The sequence below is a fragment of the Balaenoptera physalus genome (assembly GCF_965194825.1).
Source record: "Balaenoptera physalus genome assembly, chromosome: 21".
NCBI classification, from domain to species: Eukaryota; Metazoa; Chordata; class Mammalia; order Artiodactyla; family Balaenopteridae; genus Balaenoptera; species Balaenoptera physalus.
Window position 1 is genome coordinate 30,091,573 of NC_138902.1, and position 19,190 is coordinate 30,110,762.

Sequence of the window (19,190 nt, forward strand, 5' to 3'; positions counted from 1 at the left end):
CGTCTATCAACACCATTATTCTACGTCATTGTTAGTAAAAATGAGAAAAAGAAATTGCTACCAAAATATGTATTGTGTTTAGTAGACAAAATTCTTCAGACCTCAAGATTTGTGGTGGTTAAAATGATTGGTAATCATTGCTCCATAATGAGGAATTTGACATTTTATGGTCAGTCATTAATTTAGTCACCAGAATGACTTTGATATAAAGTGACCCTCCCATTATTCACTCTTTTTTCTAATCATTCATTCATTCACCAACTGCCTGCCAGGCACTCTACAATATGCTGCTAATTTAACAGATTCAAATATAGTATTATTCTGGAACCACAGTATACTTATAATACATGATTTTATGCTCATTAAATACAAAGTATATTTTTAGATTCCTAAGTGTATGCTCTGAAATCACAAATCCTTTTCTTGATCCACTTTCCTCTTTTGTAATTTATTTATGTACAACTGCATACAAAAAATGCATTTCTCACGCATATAAAAGGTCACATGCTTCTCCTGAGAAAATTTAATCCAAATTGAATAAGTGTATGGCAAATAAAGAGGAGGAAAAATAACCCGCAAGTAATCCTTACACACTATGGATCTTAGTACAAAAAATATATAAGGCACATAATAATCCTTCCCCCATGTCCTGATATACAGTCCTTACAAAACCAATTTGAAAAAGTTTAAAAATAAAAAGCTTCTTCTAACTGCAACCAATTAGAATGCAATTAGCTACAGTGACTGGTCTAGTCCTGACAGTCCAACTGCAGGTTATCCAGTTTATGGATCAACCATACTCCTTGTTCTACCATTTTCTCATTTTATGCTTCCCTGCTTCTCTTCTTTAGCTTTGTACCTGTTCATTAACATGTGAAGATAAGAGGCTCAAAGAACAGAGTTTTGAGGTAGAACTCAATGAGGCACTTGGATCCCTCATTAATAGTTCTCATGGGGCTTTAATCACAGAAGAGAGACAGTACAATGAGCTACATTAGGTCTCATATATCAAAGTAAAATATCCTCCTTTTCAATAGTTGGGTTGACTGTATATGACATCTTTACCTGGAAACATTCTTAGGGATCATGAATTCCTACCTCCAAACTTTACAGGTGATGAAACTAGAGCCGAGACAAGGTAGGTGACCTGCCCCAGGCCACCCAGTTAGATAACATCACAGTCAGGTTGAGAAATTAGGATGTGCCAATGCCTCAACCTCTTCTTTTTGATCCTTTCTTCTAATTTTCATCCAGACTCATGTTTTCCCAGTACACTGTATTTGTTCAGCATTACATAGTAGTAAGGAATTGAGCGAATTTAACTAAAACAATTCCATTAATAATTACAAAAAAATTAGTTTATTTGAAAGCAGTTTTGATTCTACCTTTCCCATTGGTGGGGTAAACCAGTGTTTATCAATCTGATGTATATCAAGTCCTTCCAAATCACTTTAACAAAAAATATGGATTGAACAGATTGGACACCAAAAGTTCACTTTTTCCAGAGCATTTAGTATAGAGGTAAACAACTTGAATGTTTTTGAAATGAGATATGAAATAGAAGAAGGAAGATAGGAAAGAAAAAAGGGAAACAGGGAGGGAGGGAGCAAGGAGATGCTAATGTCATTACTTCAAGGACATAACAGTTTAATAGTATCATTGAAAATTATTTTTATTATAGACTCTTAGTGATTGTCAGAAAATCTTACAACATATACCCATAACCTCTCTGTTTGTACCAATAATAATCTAAAATATATTTTTGAATAGACTGCAAGAGCAAATACCCTAAATTGATACACTCAAAAACTATTATTTATATGAATCATCAGCCCCAGAACAAGATTACTTTCCCAAAACTTGCCCATTGATTTATCTCTGCTCTAAGAGGTGTAGCATAAATAATTCAATATTTAAAAATTGTCTGGAGACATTGGTTCAAGATGGCGGAGTAGAAGGACATGCGCTCACTCCCTCTTGTGAGAGCACTGGAATCACAACTAACTGTTGAACAATCATCAACAGGAAGACACTTGAACTCACCAAAAAAGATACCCCACATCCAAAGACAAAGAAGCCGCAATGAAACGGTAGAAGGGGCACAATCACAATAAAATCAAATTCCACAACCACTGGGTGAGTGACTCACAAACTGGAGAACAATTATACCACAGAAGTCCACCCACTGGAATGAAGGTTCAGAGCCCCACGTCAGGCTTCCTAACCTGGGGGTCCGGCAACGGGAGGAGGAATTCCCAAAGAATCAGATTTTGAAGTCTAGCAGGATTTGACTGCAGGGCTTTGACAGGACTGAGGTAAACAGAGACTCCACTCTTGGAGGGCACACACAAAGCAGTGTGTACATCAGGATCCAGGGGGAAGGAGCAATGACCCCATAGGAGACTGAACTAGACCTACCTGCTAGTGTTGGAGGGCCTGCTACAGAGGCGGGGGGTGGGGGGTGGCTGTGGCTCACCACGGGGACAAGGACACTGGCAGCAGAAGTTCTGGGAAGTACTCCTTGGCATGAGCCCTCCTGGAGTCTGCCATTAACCCCACCAAAGAGCCTGTAGTTTCCAGTGCTGTGTTGCCTCAGGCCAAACAACCAACAGGGAGGGAACTCAGCCCGACCAATCAGCAGACAAGCAGATTAAAGTTTTACTGAGCTCTGCCCACCAGAGCAACGCCCAGCTCTACCTACCACCAGTCCCTCCCATCAGGAAGCTTGCACAAGCCTCTTGGATAGCCTCATCTACCAGAGGGCGGACAGCAGGAGCAAGAAGAACTACAATCCTGCAGCCTGTGGAACAAAAACCACATTAACAGAAAGATAGACAAGATGAAAAGGCAGAGGTCTATGTACCAGATGAAGGAACAAGATAAAACCCCAGAAGAACAATTAAATGAAGCTTAGGTAAGCAATCTTCCAGAAAAAGAATTCAGAATAATGATAGTGAAGATGATCCAGGACCTCGGAAAAAGAAAGAATGGAGGCAAAGATCAAGAAGATACAAGAAATGTTTAACAAAGACCTAGAAGAATTAAAGAACAAACAAACAGAGATGAGCAATACAATAACTGAAATGAAAAATACACTAGAAGGAATCAATAACTCAGCAGAATAACTGAGGCAGAAGAACGGATAAGTGACCTGGAAGACAGAATGGTGGAATTCACTGTCACGGAACAAAATAAAGAAAAAAGAAGGAAAAGAAATGAATACAGCTTAAGAGACCCCTGGGACAACATTAAATGCACCAGCATTCGCATGATAGGGGTCCCAGAAGGAGAAGAGAGAGAGAAAGGAACAGAGAAAATACTTGTAGAGATTACAGTTGAAAACTTCTCTAACATGGGAAAGGAAATAGCCACTCAAGTCCAGGAAGCACAGAGAGTCTCAGGCAGGATAAATCCAAGGAGAAACACACCAAGACACCTAGTAATCAAACTGACAAAAATTAAAGACATAGAAAAATTATTAAAAGCAACAAAGGAAAAATGACAAATAACATACAAGGGAACTCCCATAAGGTTAACAGCTGATTTCTCAGCAGAAACTCTACAAGCCAGAAGGGAGTGGCACAATATATTTAAAGTGATGAATGGGAAGAAACTACAACCAACATTACTCTACCCGGCAAGGATATCATTCAGATTCAATGGAGAAATCAAAAACTTTAGAGACAAGCATAAGCTAAAAGAATTCAGCACCACCAGTTCCAAATGCTAAAGGAACTTCTCTAACTGGGAAACACAAGAGAAGAAAAGGACTGACAAAAACAAACCCAAAACAATTAAGAAAATGGTAATAGGAATATACATATCGATAACTACCTTAAATTTAAATGGATTAAATGCTCCAACCAAAAGACACAGGCTTGCTGAGTGGATACAAAACCAAGACCCATATATATGCTGTCTAGTAGAGACCCACTTCAGACCTAGGGACACATACAGACTGAAAGCGAGGGGATGGAAAAAGATATTCCATGCAAATGGAAATCAAAAGAAAGCTGGAGTAGCAATACTCATATCAGATAAAATAGACTTTAAAGTAAAGAATGTTACAAGAGACAAGGAAAAACACTACCTAATGATCAAGGGATCAATCCAAGAAGATATAGCAATTATAAATATATATGCACCCAACATAGGAGCACCTCAATACATAAGGCAAATGCTAACAGATATAAAAGAGGAAAACAACAGTAACACAATAATAGTGGGGGACTTTAACACCTCACTTACACCAATGGACAGATCATCCAGACAGAAAATTAATAAGGAAACACAAGCTTTAAATGACACAATAGACCAGACAGATTTAATTGATATTTATACGACATTCCATCCGAACACAGCAGATTACACTTTCTTCTCAAGTGCACACAGAACATTCTCCAGGATAGATCACATCTTGGGTCACAAATCAAGCCTCAGTAAATTTAAGAATTTTGAAATCATATCAAGCATCTTTTCTGACCACAACGCTATGAGATTAGAAATAAATTACAGGGAAAAAACGTAAAAAACACGAACACATGGAGGCTAAACAATATGTTACTAAATAACCAAGAGATCACTGAAGAAATCAAAGAGGAAATTAAAAAATACCTAGAGACAAATGACAATGAAAACACGATGATCCAAAACCTATGGGATGCAGCAAAAGCAGTTCTAAGAGAGAAGTTTATAGCAATAAATCCTACGTAGAAAATCTCAAATAAACAATCTAACTTTACACCCAAAGGAACTAGAGAAAGAAGAAAAAACAAAACCCAAACTTAGTAGAAGGAAAGAAATCATAAAGATCAGAGCAAAAATAAATGAAACACAAACAAAGAAAACAATAGCAAAGATGAATAAAACTAAAAGCTCATTCTTTGAGAAGATAAAAAAAATTGATAACTCTTTAGCCAGACTCATCAAGAAAAAGAGAAGACTCAAGTCAATAAAATTAGAAATGAAAAGGAGAAGTTACAACAGATGCCACAGAAATACAAACCATCATAAGAGACTACTACAAGCAGCTCTATGCCAATAAAATGGACAACCTGGAAGAAATGGACAAATTCTTAGAAAGGTATAACCTTCCAAGACTGAACCAGGAAGAAACAGAAAATGTGAACAGACCAATCACAAGTAATGAAATTGAAACTGTGATTAAAAATCTTCCAACAAACAAAAGCCCAGGACCAGATGGCTTCACAGGTGAATTCTATCAAACATTTACAGAAGAGCTAACACCCATCCTTCTCAAACTCTTCCAAGAAATTGCAGAGGAAGGAACACTCCCAAACTCATTCTACAAGGCCACCGTCACTGTGATACAAAAACCAGACAAAGATACTACAAAAAAAAGTAAATTACAGACCAATATCACTGATGAATATAGATGCAAAAATCCTCAACAAAATACTAGCAAACAGAATCCAACAACACATTAAAAGGATCATACACCATGATCAAGTGGAATTTATCCCAGGGATGCAAGGATTCTTCAATATACGCAAATCAATCAATGTGATACACCATATTAACAAACTGAAGAATAAAAACCATATGAGCATCTCAATAGATACAGAAAAACCTTTTGACAAAATTCAACACCCATTTATGATAAAAACTCTCCAGAAAGTGGGCATAGAGGGAACCTACCTCAACATAATAAAGGCCATATATGACAAAACCACAGCAAACATCATTCTCAATGGTGAAAAACTGAAAGCATTTCCTCTAAGTTCAGGAACAAGACAAGGATGTCCACTCTCACCACTATTATTCAACATAGTTTTGGAAGTCCTAGCCATGGCAATCAAAGAAGAAAAAGAAATAAAAAGAACACAAATTGGAAAAGAACTAAAACTGTCACTATTTGCAGATGACATGATAGTATACAAAAATAATCCTGAAGATGCCACCAGAAAACTACTAGAGCTAATCAATGAATTCAGTAAAGTTTCAGGATACAAAATTAATGCACAGAAATCTCTTGCATTCCTATACACTAACAATGAAAGATCAGAAAGAGAAATTAAGGAAACCATCCCATTCACCACTGCAACAAAAAGAATAAAATACCTAGGACTAAACCTACCTAAGGAGGTAAAATACCTGTACTCAGAAAACTATAAAACACTGACGAAAGAAAACAAAGATGACACAAAGAGATGGAGAGATATACCATATTCTTAGATTGGAAGAATCAATATTGTGAAAATGACTATACTACCCAAAGCAACCTACAGATTTAGTGCAATCCCTATCAAGTTACCAATGGCATTTTTTACAGAACTAGAAAAAAAATCTTAACAGTTATATGGAGACACAAAAGACCCCGAATAGCCAAAGCAATCTTGAGGGAAAAAAAAATGGAGCTGGAGGAATCAGACTCCCTGACTTCAGACTCTACTACAAAGTTACAGTAATCAAGACAATATGGTACTGGCACAAAAACAGAAATATAGATCAATGGAACAGGATAGAAAGCCCAGAGATAAACCCACGCACCTATCGTCAACTAATCTATGACAAAGGAGGCAAGGATATACAATGGAGAGAAGACTGTCTCTTCAATAAGTGGTGCTGGGAAAACTGGACAGCTACATGTAAAAGAATGAAATCAGAACACTTCTTAACACCATACACAAAAATAAACTCAAAATGGATTAAAGACCTAAATGTAAGACTGAACACTATAAAACTCATAGAGGGAAACATAGGAAGAACACTCTTTCACATAAATCACAGCAAGATCTTTTTTGAACCACCTCCTAGAGAAATGGAAATAAAAACAAAAATAAACAAATGGGACCTAATGAAACTTAAAGGCTTTTGCACAGCAGAGGAAACCATAAACAAGACAAAAAGACAACCCTCAGAATGGGAGAAAATATTTGCAAACGAAGCAACTGACAAAGGATTAATCTCCAAAATATGCAAGCAGCTCAATAGCAAAAAAACAAACAACCCAATCCAAAAATGGGCAGAAGACCTAAATAGACATTTCTCCAAAAAAGACATACAGATGGCCAAGAGGCACATGAAAAGCTGCTCAACATCACTAATCATTAGAGAAATACAAATCAAAACTACAGTGAGGTATCACCTCACACTGGTTAGAATGGGCATCATTAGAAAATCTACAAACAACAAATGCTGGAGAGGGTGTGGAGAAAAGGGAACCCTCTTGCACTGTTGGTGGGAATGTAAATTGATACAGCCACTATGGAGAACAGTATGGAAGTTCCTTAAAAAATTAAAAATAGAACTACCATACAACCCAGCAATCCCACTGCTGGGCATATACCCTGAGAAAACCAAAATTGAAAAAGATACATGCACCCGAATGTTCATTGCAGCACTATTTACAATAGCCAGGTCATAGAAGCAACCTAAATGCCCATCAACAGATGAATGGATAAAGAAGATGTGGCACATATATACAATGGAATATTACTCAGCCATAAAAAGGAATGAAATTGGGTCATTTGTAGAGACGTGGATGGACCTCGAGACTGTCATACAGAGTGAACTAAGTCAGAAAGAGAAAAACAAATATCGTATATTAATGCATATATGTGGAATCTAGAAAAATGGTACAGATGAACTAGTTTGCAAGGCAGAAACAGAGACACAGATGTAGAGAACAAATGTATGGACACCAAGGGGGGAAAGGGGCAGGGGGGTGGGGGTGGGGGCGGGATGAATTGGGAGATTGGGATTGACATGTATACACTAATATGTATAAAATAGATAACTAATAAGAACCTGCTGTATAAAAAAATAAAATAAAAATTTTTTTAAATTGCAAAATTCAAGGAAGATAAATGATTATGATAATTTAATGCAATCAGTGTTTAGAACTATACAATCAAATATATACTACATTCATGTATTAGGTAGGGCTTTGATGGTAATACTTTTCTAAACATTTTGCTTCTCTCATCCTCAATCTGCCTTTATTTGTTCAAGATTGGATTATTCAATTCATTTAGATCTATAATTTCTCTAAATGTTTACTTTTAAAATCTCTAAACTTTTCTTCAGTTGTCAATTTAATTAACAAACATTTCTTCAAACATCATGCCAGTAAAAATTAAAGCAACTCTTTTTATATATCTTTAAAATATGAATAAAAACTGGAAAAAAAGATATGCTTCATTTCTTATGGATAATGGTAAGTTAATTGTATTTTCTAAAATTAAACTTTAATATCTGATGAGAAGCCAAACGATATTTCATGCACTTTTACACAATTTTTTTCATATAAATATTTTTGTAGAGTTGCTTTTAAAGATGCGCCATTCTGTTTGTTAAGCAAATTTGTTTTTCTTTATTTATTAAGCTATCTGAAAACATGCATATAAGCTAGCTAGTCATTTTTAATAGAAAGAAAAATAAGTGGAGAAATGATTATAACACTACAAGAGTTATGATTTTTTTAAATAGAATTAAATGTCTTCATACTTGAATTTAGTCTCTGTAGACAAAATTTCAGAGAGTAGTATTTACATAGTTTATTAAGTTATATTGCTGGGAACATTCATATTACTTTTTTTTTTTTGTATTCAACTGTGGCACGCATAAGAGAGGCAACAACAAAAAAAAGTTAATATAAGTACTTACCAATCCCCAACCACTCTGCTGAGAGCTTGTTACTTGTTTATTTTCACAATTCTCTGAGGTAGCTGTTTTTATTATCGTCATGTTTCAGAAGAAGAAACAGGTTTACAAGTTAAACAACTTGCCCCACAGCTCATATTTAATAAGTGGCTGAGCTGAAATTTGAAGCAAGTTCTGGCTCTGAGCTCCTTCCACTGATAACAGGCACTTTGTCACTTGGCAACACAATACGTAAGTTTACTTCCAGAGTAACTTTATAAAATCTAACTAAAGGTCAAAATTCTTCAGACTTGTGTACCCATGCAAAAAAACAGAAAAGGTCATTCTCTGGATAACTGAAGAAAAAGCTTCTTTCAACCTAAATTGACTAGGCTAGTTGATAAGAATTTCCATATTATTAACTCGGTTGTCCTCTTTGCAACATAATCTTTGAAATGAAGAATTGGATTGGGTAATAGGATTTTCGGTGCATGATGCTATGAAAAATTGATTCAATGAATTGAATTCAATGAATTGATCGATTCAATGAAGTAATTTTTAAATTAATTAAATTGAATATTTGGAGTTAAGTAGTCAAAAATAAAATTGTAATCAGTATTTTTCTGATTCTCATCAATAGCCTTCAACCCCACACCCATTCTAATTCTGGGTATCGTTCACAATTTTTATCTTTACCAATCATCAAAAATCTCTCCCTCTCTCTCAAAACCTCCATCCTTCTTTTGCATTTCTCTATGTTAACTTGTAATCACTTTTTGTAAGTTAGGGGAAACAGCCAATTCTCTATCAAATGCTTTACACTTTAGATAACCAACTGTTCTGCATTAAAATAATTAAAAATAAGAGGTGCAAGAGGGAGGAGAGAGGAGGTCACACATTATGGGGACACAGACCAGATAACATCAACTTGGCATATAAAGACCAACAAAGAACTTCCAGGCGAATGCCTACCATGGAATTTTCACTCTTTCATTGCCGTAGCAGGATTCCCAACCTTCAGTAAAATCTTCTACACACAAACACATTGTAAAAGAAAAGGGTTTTGATGTAAATTTTGTAAAATGCTGAGTCCCATTTTGGGTCAACAAGAACCCCCAGACCATGCGGCATAATGGTGGAGGGACCCTGGATGAAACCACTGTAGAGAGAAGATCCAGAGAGGAGATGAGAGGGGAAACCCAAAGGAATTCTACAAAATCTGAGAAATAGCCTTGCCCTTTCTGTTTTCTCTGGAAATAAAAAAAGAGTAAATAAATTTCATCTAGATGTTAAGGGACAAGGTGTCCCCAAGAGCACTTTGGGGCTACCAATTCTTTCAGGAATAATTTATCCTAAAATAAATGAATTACTGAGTCTTTAGAAAAAGACAAAATAGAAACACTAAGAGCTTTATGTTTTGAGAAGCAAAGATTGTCAATAACAAAAAGAGTTGTTCTAAATATGTAAGTGTCACTGGCAAAGCCCATTAACAATTCCGGGGAAATAAAAGTAGAGTCTGGGTAATAAAATAAAGTCTAACCTTTTTTTTTGGTCCTTTGTGCTTAGAGTAGCGTCACTTGCTCATAGGGGGCCGCTTGCAGACGAAAAAAACCGGCCCTTGCGGCCAGACTTTCTGAGGCGTAATAGCTGCGCCGACACCTCAGCACAGCAGGCCGCGCGCGGAAGCTCCGAGAGCAACACCTCGATTCAAGATGGTGCCCACAGGGCATGCGTGGAGCCGCTGCTCCGGCCTGCGACCTGGAGCATGAGCAGTGGGGCTGCGCCCTCGGGCGTAACTCCGCCCCCTCCGGCTGACTGCGGCGAACCCGGTAACGCAGCCGCCTTCTGGCGAGAGCGTGGGCTCTCTAGCGAGCTCACACCTGCCTCTCCATTCTCTGATCAGAGCATAAAGCTTTCCTTTGCTTCTGAACCAAACTCAGTCACGTTCTGGTGGCTCAAAGGACACACAAGCAGAAGGACCTTTGTTGGGGACCAGCTCTGGAGGATCGATAACACGTGCTCTGTCTCAGATTGAACCCCTAATAAGACAAAGAAAATAATCTTTAGAAAACCATTTCAGGCTATTTCTTCCTGCTAACTGTTTGGACAAACATTTTTCTCTTTTTTATTTAATACATTTCCAAGTAAAGATTGTTCAGAGGACCCAGTTTATTATTTTGAGTTTTGCATGTAGATCAGGAAACTTCATGCTTGATGAGGAATATTCATCTCTTTGCTTTCTCTCCACAGCCATTTACTGACTATCTAACTATCACAAACACACATACCTGTTAATGTTTCATCAGAAACTACTCCAGGGCACGAAGTGTAGCTGAGACCCGGGAGCTGTTAGATTCCCTCTACACAAAGCTGGTTGCTGTACAGATGACTAGAGTGAACTGCGGGCCAAGAGTATGTGAAGTGGGGCCCAAGTAGGGTCAAATACAACCCAGCCCTGTGTCACTCAGGTCCACTCGGACTTCCCATTAAAACTAGTCTCGCTAGTTTGTGTTGATGCTCTCTTGTGGGCGTTACCGTAAGACACAAAGACCTATACATTTTGTGCCCATTCCCACTTACCCATCAACATGCCTTTCTCCCAGATGTCCTTATCTACTATTTTCCAGTTTTTGTCCTTTCAGATCCCTGACCAGTTAGCCAAGCTATTCACCACTGCCCAAGAGTCCATATACATCCCACAGTTCCAAAAAATGAGGATAATCCAGGGCACTGCCTACAGTTTTGTCCACTGGGAGGATTTCCCTCCATTACTGTCCTTCGAGGCCCTCCTGAAGTGGTTCTGTGGGATGGCAGCAACCCATCTATGGCTAGCACCAAGATAGTGAGCCAGGAGGCCCTCTCAGCTCAAAGTCACCTGCATTCCTTGTCACTGTGCTTCTTCCATGTAAACCAGCAACAGCACATGGAGTCCTTCCCAGGCATGGAATTTCACCAGCTTCTTCTTCTGCCACATCGCTCCCATTTTCAGGTAGAGAAAATTCTCTCCTTTTAAGGGCTCATGTGATTAGAATAAGCCTACCTGTGTGGTCCAGGATAATCCTCCTATTTTAAGGTCTGTAACCTTAATTCCATCTGTATAATCACCTTTTGCCACATGACACAGTCACAGTTTCCAGGGATTAGGGAATAGATACCTTGGGCAGGGAGGCCTACACTACCTACCACAGGGACTACTCTAGTGGCTTTGGATAAGAAGCAGCGTGGGATACTCGGGTGTACTGTAGAGATGGTAAGCAGAGCCACATAGGCTGGAAGCTTGGGAGTCCCCTGTGGCGGCCCCTGTTTTCCCAGTGGTGTGGGAAGAAAGAGCTAAGGTTGGAGGTGCTGGAGGTTTGAGAAGAAAGAATGTGTGAGATAAGAGTGGGGAAATGTGTCACTTCCAGGCAAAATGAAGGATTTAGCTGATGTTCGTGGCCAAGAATTTAAAGAGAGACTAGTAGGCCCAGTGGTTGTTGAGCCTGAGAGCAGTAGAATTGAAAAGAGAGGACAAAATAACAAGAGAGATCATAGGTTTGATGACTTCATGAAAATGTAGGGAAAGGGAAAGGAAGAAATCCTATTTAGGGCGAAGGTAGCATTTGATAAAAATAAGACACGTTTCAGAGAAATAAGGAAGTTGGAAGCTCAGGAGAACTGATTTGGTGCAGGCAAAGGGAGTTAATAAATTCAATATTTGACGGGGCAGTGGGGCACTTGTCAGCCAAGAAGAGACGTAGACTTGAAGACTGAGAGAGTGATGGGGCCCAGACATACAAAGTGGGAAATCTTTGAGGACCTAAAAGTTGTAGCTGTGAGAACAGCTACATTTTCTAATCATCTAATCATAGGATTGCTATAATGTTAATAGATAATGTTCTATAGATAATAGATAATTTTAATAGATAATGCCCTATCCATAGCACCTTGCACACAGTAAGTATTCAGTAAATATTAACTCTATGTTATTTTTATTATTATTATAAATGGTAGTGCTAGAATGCAAAACCAGTTCTTTCTGACTCCAAATGCTGTTTCTCACCTAAATGCTACATTTAGGCTAAGGATAAACAAGCTATAGAACCCGTTTCACAAGGATTATCCCTCTTCTGTTTGTCTTTTATTTTACTTTTAACAAAATCTTTGTTTGAAGGGCAATAGACATTCAAGATATTACTGGTAATACCAAAGGGACTAATTAAAATTCTGTAAACTCAATCAATACTCTATTATTTATGGATATCTAAATATATACATAAAGATGTATGTAATGACATATGTTAACAAGTTGAAATAATCAAATATCACTTCTAACCCCAATGTATTTTGTGCTCTCGTTATAGCCTTTGGCATGAAAATATTAACAATGTCTCAATTTGACATATTCAAGAGTCTCAGATCTCCATTGCAAAAGCCATTTCAATTTTTTCTCAGGAACCGCATGAGGTACATTAGCAGGCAATGCACCGGCTGGAGGATACATCAAATTGTGCTTTCTGTGGTCTTCTTGAGAAGTGTCCTGGGCAGCCGAACATTTTTTATTTTGCATGTCTCTGGCTAGGTACTAACCACTGAGCCATTATTCATAAAAGGCATGAAATTGCAAATTTGTGATGCCCAAGCCAGCTGTGACATCACAATTCAAACCACCCTGAGTTTGAGCAGCTTTGGCTCCTTCCCCACGGAGTGCGCCAGCCAGCTCCTATCAAGACAGCCAGCACCCTTCTCTATGGTCTGCTGCCATTCCACTCGCTGGCCCTTCTCTGCTTCTGAGGAGATGCCTACCCGTCCAAGACTTCATAAACAATCCCGTCAGCTTCCATGCTCCTGTGTCTTTTCCCTTGGCCCTGCTAGAGGTAGAGGCTTGCCTGATTTCCCTGACATACATCTTTTGGTTTAACATGGAGGTATTGTTTCAAACTTGCTAATGTATGTGAAACACATGGAGTTCCATACATTTTCCAAACAGATTATGAATTGCTTCATCTTAGTAAATTCAAAAACAAACCGTGTTGCTGCACGTAAGTGCCTGTATGCCTAATTTTTTTCCAAATACTAACCCACCTGGATTTAATGAATTTCCACTTTTGCCTTAGTTTTTTATAATAATATTAAAAATATCTTACCGACCCATCCATGAACATCTCAGAGCCTGTGTGTGCATAGTTTTCCATAGAGTGTTATACCAGGTGATGGGCACACCTGGGCAGGAGGAAAGCAAGCCCTCTGAGGCAACTCCCTTCTTAAGTGAGTTCTAGAAGATGCTGTTACTCCTTTGCGCACATTTTAGAAACTTCCTTCATTTCACCAGGTCAAGAATTTACTCCGTTAACAAGGGAGTCTGTTTCATCGTTTTTCTCTGCAAATGAGGATGAGGATGAGGATGTGATGATAATGACAATGAAGAGAGAGAATTGTCTAAATGAGCAGCCCCATCACTTCAATATTTTAAAATCTCACAATACTATTAATTTTTTGTTTTCTAAGCAGTAATGTTTTCATTTCCCTGGAGTGTGTGTGTTTGTGTGTGTGTGTGTGTGTGGTGTGTGTGTGATGTGTGTGGTGTGTGTGGTGTGTGTGATCCTAACCTCTACTCTTCCAATATTCTCATATTTCTCTACCTCCCAACCCATACAAACCTACTTTCCAGATAAAACTAAAGTCATAGGGATTAAAGTGAAAATGCAAGTTAGAATCCACATTTTACCAAATGCATAATGATTACAGCATATGTTTTTAATGCTTTGTGGTTTAAAAAGCAATAAAATGTAATACCTTGTTTATGCCTGACAGCCATCCTCTGAGTAGGGCACTATCTTCATTTTTCAGCTGATGAAACTGAAGCTCGTGAGGATAAGAAGATTGCTCAGCATTACCTACAAGGCATTAGGTAGAACAGTATGTAACTTGACAGTACTTAACCACTTTTGACCTACAGTTTGTTGTTTTCATAACATATTTATTGGAGTATAATTACTTTACAGTGGTGTGTTAGTTTCTGCTTTATAACAAAGTGAATCAGCTATACATATACATATATCCCCATATCTCCTCCCTCTTGCGTCTCCCTCCCACCCTCCCTATCCCACCCCTCTAGTTGGTCACAAAGCACTGAGCTGATCTCCCTGTGCTATGTGGCTGCTTCCCACTAGCTATCTATTTTACATTTGGTAGTGTATATATGTCCATGCCACTCTCTCACTTCGCCCCAGCTTACCCTTCCCCCTCTGCATGTCCTCAAGTCCATTCTCTACATCCACATCTTTATTCTGTCCTGCCCCTAGGTTCTTCAGACCCTTTTTTTTTTTTTTAGATTCCATATATATGTGTTAGCATACGGTATTTGTTTTTCTCTTTCTGACTTACTTCACTCTGTATGACAGACTCTAGGTCCATCCACCTCACTACAAATAACTCAATTTCATTTCTTTTTATGGCTGAGTAATATTCCATTGTATATATGTGTCACATCTTCTTTAACCATTCATCTGTCGATGGACATTTAGGTTGCTTCCACGTCCTGGCTATTGTAAATAGCACTGCAATGAACATTGTGGTACATGACTCTTTTTGAATGATGGTTTTCTCAGGGTATATGCCCAGTAGTGGGATTGCTGGGTTGTATGGTAGTTCTATTTTTAATTTTTTAAGGAACCTCCATACTGTTCTCCATAGTGGCTGTATCAGTTTACATTCCTACCAACAGTGCAAGAGGGTTCCCTTTTCTCCACACCCTCTCCAGCATTTATTAGAGGAAAACATAGGCAGAACACTCTATGACATAAATCACAGCAAGATCCTTTTTGACCCACCTCCTAGAGAAATGGAAACAAACACAAAAATAAACAAATGGGACCTAATGAAACTTAAAAGCTTTTGCACAGCAAAGGAAACCATAAACAAGACGAAAAGACAACCCTCAGAATGGGAGAAAATATTTGCAAATGAAGCAACTGACAAAGCATTAACCTCCAAAACTTACAAGCAGCTCATGCAACTCAATATCAAAAAAACAAACAACCCCATCCAAAAATGGGCAGAAGACCTAAATAGACATTTCTCCAAAGAAGATATACAGATTGCCAACTAACACATGAAAGGATGCTCAACATCAGTAATTAGAGAAATGCAAATCAAAACTACAATTAGGTATCACCTCACACCAGTCAGAATGGCCATCATCAAAAAATCTACAAACAATAAATGCTGACCTACAGTTTTATTTGGTTCAGACTAATAAGTGAGAGCTAGGACTCTAGTCCAGAGCTATTCTTCACATACCCCGATGCCTGGATTCTTAGTCTATGTGATTTTTTAATGCTATAATAAGGGAAATGGTTAGATCATTTCTGTAAAGCACTTGAAAATAATATTGCTGGCAACTTGTTACCTGCCTCAACCGTAAGATGAACTTGATTACCTGGTCATAAGTTAAGAAGCTCTACACACTCTCCAGGATAAGCAGTAAGTAAAAAGGAGGTAAAGTATCATACAAGTGTGTAGGTTTCATAAAAAAGCACAAAATTATGAGATTATGTATGATGGAAACAAATTTCATGACTTACTGTTTCATAGGAATAACAACTAAACAAACAATGAGATTTAAGCCACTAGAACTGTGAGTGGAATATTTGTAATGTGTAGGAGAGGTAGTTGCTGAGTTTCTAGAAATTGGGTTTATTAATTCCTGTTTTGTGGGTCTTCCAATATCTACCATTTACACCTTTAGTAGTAAACAGTAGTAAACAAAATTATTTTTACTTAAATTCCTAAGATATTCCATTACTCTATGATTGTGTTACTATAGTCCTCGTTTATTCATGTATTAACTTGGAAAATGGGTACATACACAAACTGGAAAAAGTATAAAAATTTGTAAATGAGAAGCATAAATATGTTGAGGCACACAAAGTATACTGCTAATACAGCCTGGGTTAGAGTGATAATGGTTCAATTTCAGCTCAAGTTATATCACCACCATTTCTGGAAGACAAGAACTATATCTTATATAGATGTTGCAAGGTAATGGCTTTAAGTAAAACACTACACCATAGTAATAGACTATATTATTTCACATGAATAAAAAAAGGAGCATCTATAACTCTTTTAAAATAAACAATTTAAATTATTAGCTCTAACAATGAATAAAGGAGATAAAACTCAGTGGAATTCTAATATTAGTTTTACTCAGTGGAATTCTAAAATCTCATTTCACTGATTTTAGACATTGAAAACAAAGTTAGAAACTAGCTAGACTATCCTCACTCCCATTTTGCAAAGGACATGGCTGACCACTAGAACACAAATCCAGAGATTTTTTATCAGTTTAAAACTTTATCGCATACTCTGAACTCAGTCCCTACCTCCAGCTTTCCTGCATCATCAACTTCTACCACCATCAAATCTTGTATCAATTAAGTAGATAGTAATGATCAAAACTGAGTGTTTACACTCACTTGCTCACTTTTTCCCCTCCCTCCTTGGCCTAAAGACAGAAGGACAGAGAACCTTGGGACAAGACTTCTCTATCTCATAATATTTCAGCAAGAGTTCAAGATGAAATACTAGAAATACTACCACTACCCTTATGAATGAATAGTTGGGCTTGGGGAAAAAATGAGGAAATTCCTGTAGGATCAGAAATGAAGTTAAAACAACAGTCCTAGGAAGTAAATAAGCAATTAAGCCAACAGTTGACCTTGGTGCATCTACCAGTTTCAGATGACCTTGAACCTTGAACTTTGGTTTGATTTTTACACAGGATCAGAGATCCCTGCCTAAAACCAGAACCCAGTAAGGCTATAGCATCATTGATAGGGTAAACAGGGGGTGGATAGAAAGCCACTTTGAGAGGCAGACAAAAATTGATCCATAAGACAAATTGCAAAGAAATATTATAATACAAACTACGTTTTCTAACCATAATTCAATACAGATAGACACTAGCAACAGTAACAAAAAGGATTGAAAATCACAGGCATTTGGAAATTGAGGACTGATACAGTTTCATCTGAATGACTGCTCCCACTTCATGAGAATAAAGTTTGCTAAATTCCTCACCTAAAATTCGATTGCGTTAATTAGCCTGTCAATCTGTTATGAAGTTATTGTGTAGAATGAGCATAATACTGGCTCTGTATGTTCTAATGATTCTTTATGTGAGGACTCATTTGTTTAATACATATGAATATTTTTCAAAACAAAAAGTAAATTAGTATTTTCAGCCAGGAGTCTTGATGTTTTTAGAAAAGAGCAGGAACAACCATCTAACATTAAATAAAGGTGGTTCTTCTATTTCATTCACTCACACACCTTACTCTTCCTGTTATTATAAGTAATTTTCTCCAAGTTATTCATAGAAGTTTCTCTGATGTTCTCTATAAATTGTCTTACCACCACTGACCTTCTTGAAAGATTACATTTCATACTCTACTCAACAGACAAGACTCCCACCCTTAAACACTGTAAAGTGAAGTTATTATCTTCTGAAAACAAATCCACCTTTTTTCATTTCAACAGTTATTCATCACCTCGCTCAGTGAGGTCATTTATATTCATTCATTCATTTACTGCACAAATATTTCATGATACAAACTATGTGTTGTGTATCTCCAGCCATTAAGGATACAGTGATGAAAAGACACATATATTCCTAGCTATTATAGAGCTTACTTTGTAGCAAAGACACATTATACATAATATGCATTAAGTAAATATTTATTTAATTAATTAAACTTGATAAATCTGTTCATAAAATTGACTTCTTGTCAAGGAAAATTACAGTATAGAAAAATGGCACATGCGTTTTATCAAAGTTTGCCAAAAATCTGTATTTACAGAGAACTAACAAATTGCCTTTGTGTAGAAATAACTGACAGCCTTTTGATTTCATAATATGTAATCACAGAATAAAACTGGAAACCTTTGCTTGCTCAGCACAAATGGAGAAAAGTCTTCCTTTAAAGAATATACATTACAACAGCCTTTTGAAATATAATCAGCTAACTTTAAAGATGAAGTGCCCAGAGAAACAAATGACCCATTCTATTCAAAAACGTATTGTGCCCTTTTGACAGTTGTTATATGGTCATGTAAGTCCCCGGAGAAAAAACTATGAGAGTTTTCCTTCACTCCCACCAAGAGAAAATTCAATTCATACATACCGGTTATTCAACCATGACCTATTTGTATAGCATCAAGATATTCAATTCACAAACGTGCCCACTTGTTGGACCTGTTGGCTGGAGCCAATCTTCTAAAACTTGAAGAGGGGAATCCTCTGGGGGTTTATGCAGTAGGGAGGGAGACAGAATCTAATCCTTCACAGCACACTGCCTGCCTGCCAAAGCTCTCCAGCAATTCAGAAGTGCAGACGGTGGAACGCAGCCCTGTCTGGGGAGGTTGTCTGATGACAGAACATCCTAGGAGCTGTCGCTTCAGCTCCATCCGTGGCACCCAGTCACTTTATGAGAGATGCAAATGTGCGTCAAGAGTGGCATCTAATGTGACTGCAGTGCATCCCTCCCACCATGAGGGAGGGAGATGAAAAATGCTTTGCTTTTCCACAGCAATATATGCAAATGATTTAT

The 19,190-nt window shown here is 37.6% G+C and overlaps 1 protein-coding gene across 1 annotated transcript in view; it reads right to left on the reverse strand.

Moving 5' to 3' along the window:
* The window catches only part of LOC309651648 (uncharacterized protein), a 144,645-nt gene that overhangs the window by 40,000 nt on the left and 85,455 nt on the right, over nucleotides 1–19,190 (reverse strand). Inside the window, exon 3 of the mRNA XM_082444547.1 lies at nucleotides 14,377–14,477. Within this exon, the coding sequence (XP_082300673.1) occupies nucleotides 14,377–14,477 (101 nt within the window). The remainder of the gene's footprint in view (nucleotides 1–14,376; nucleotides 14,478–19,190) is intronic.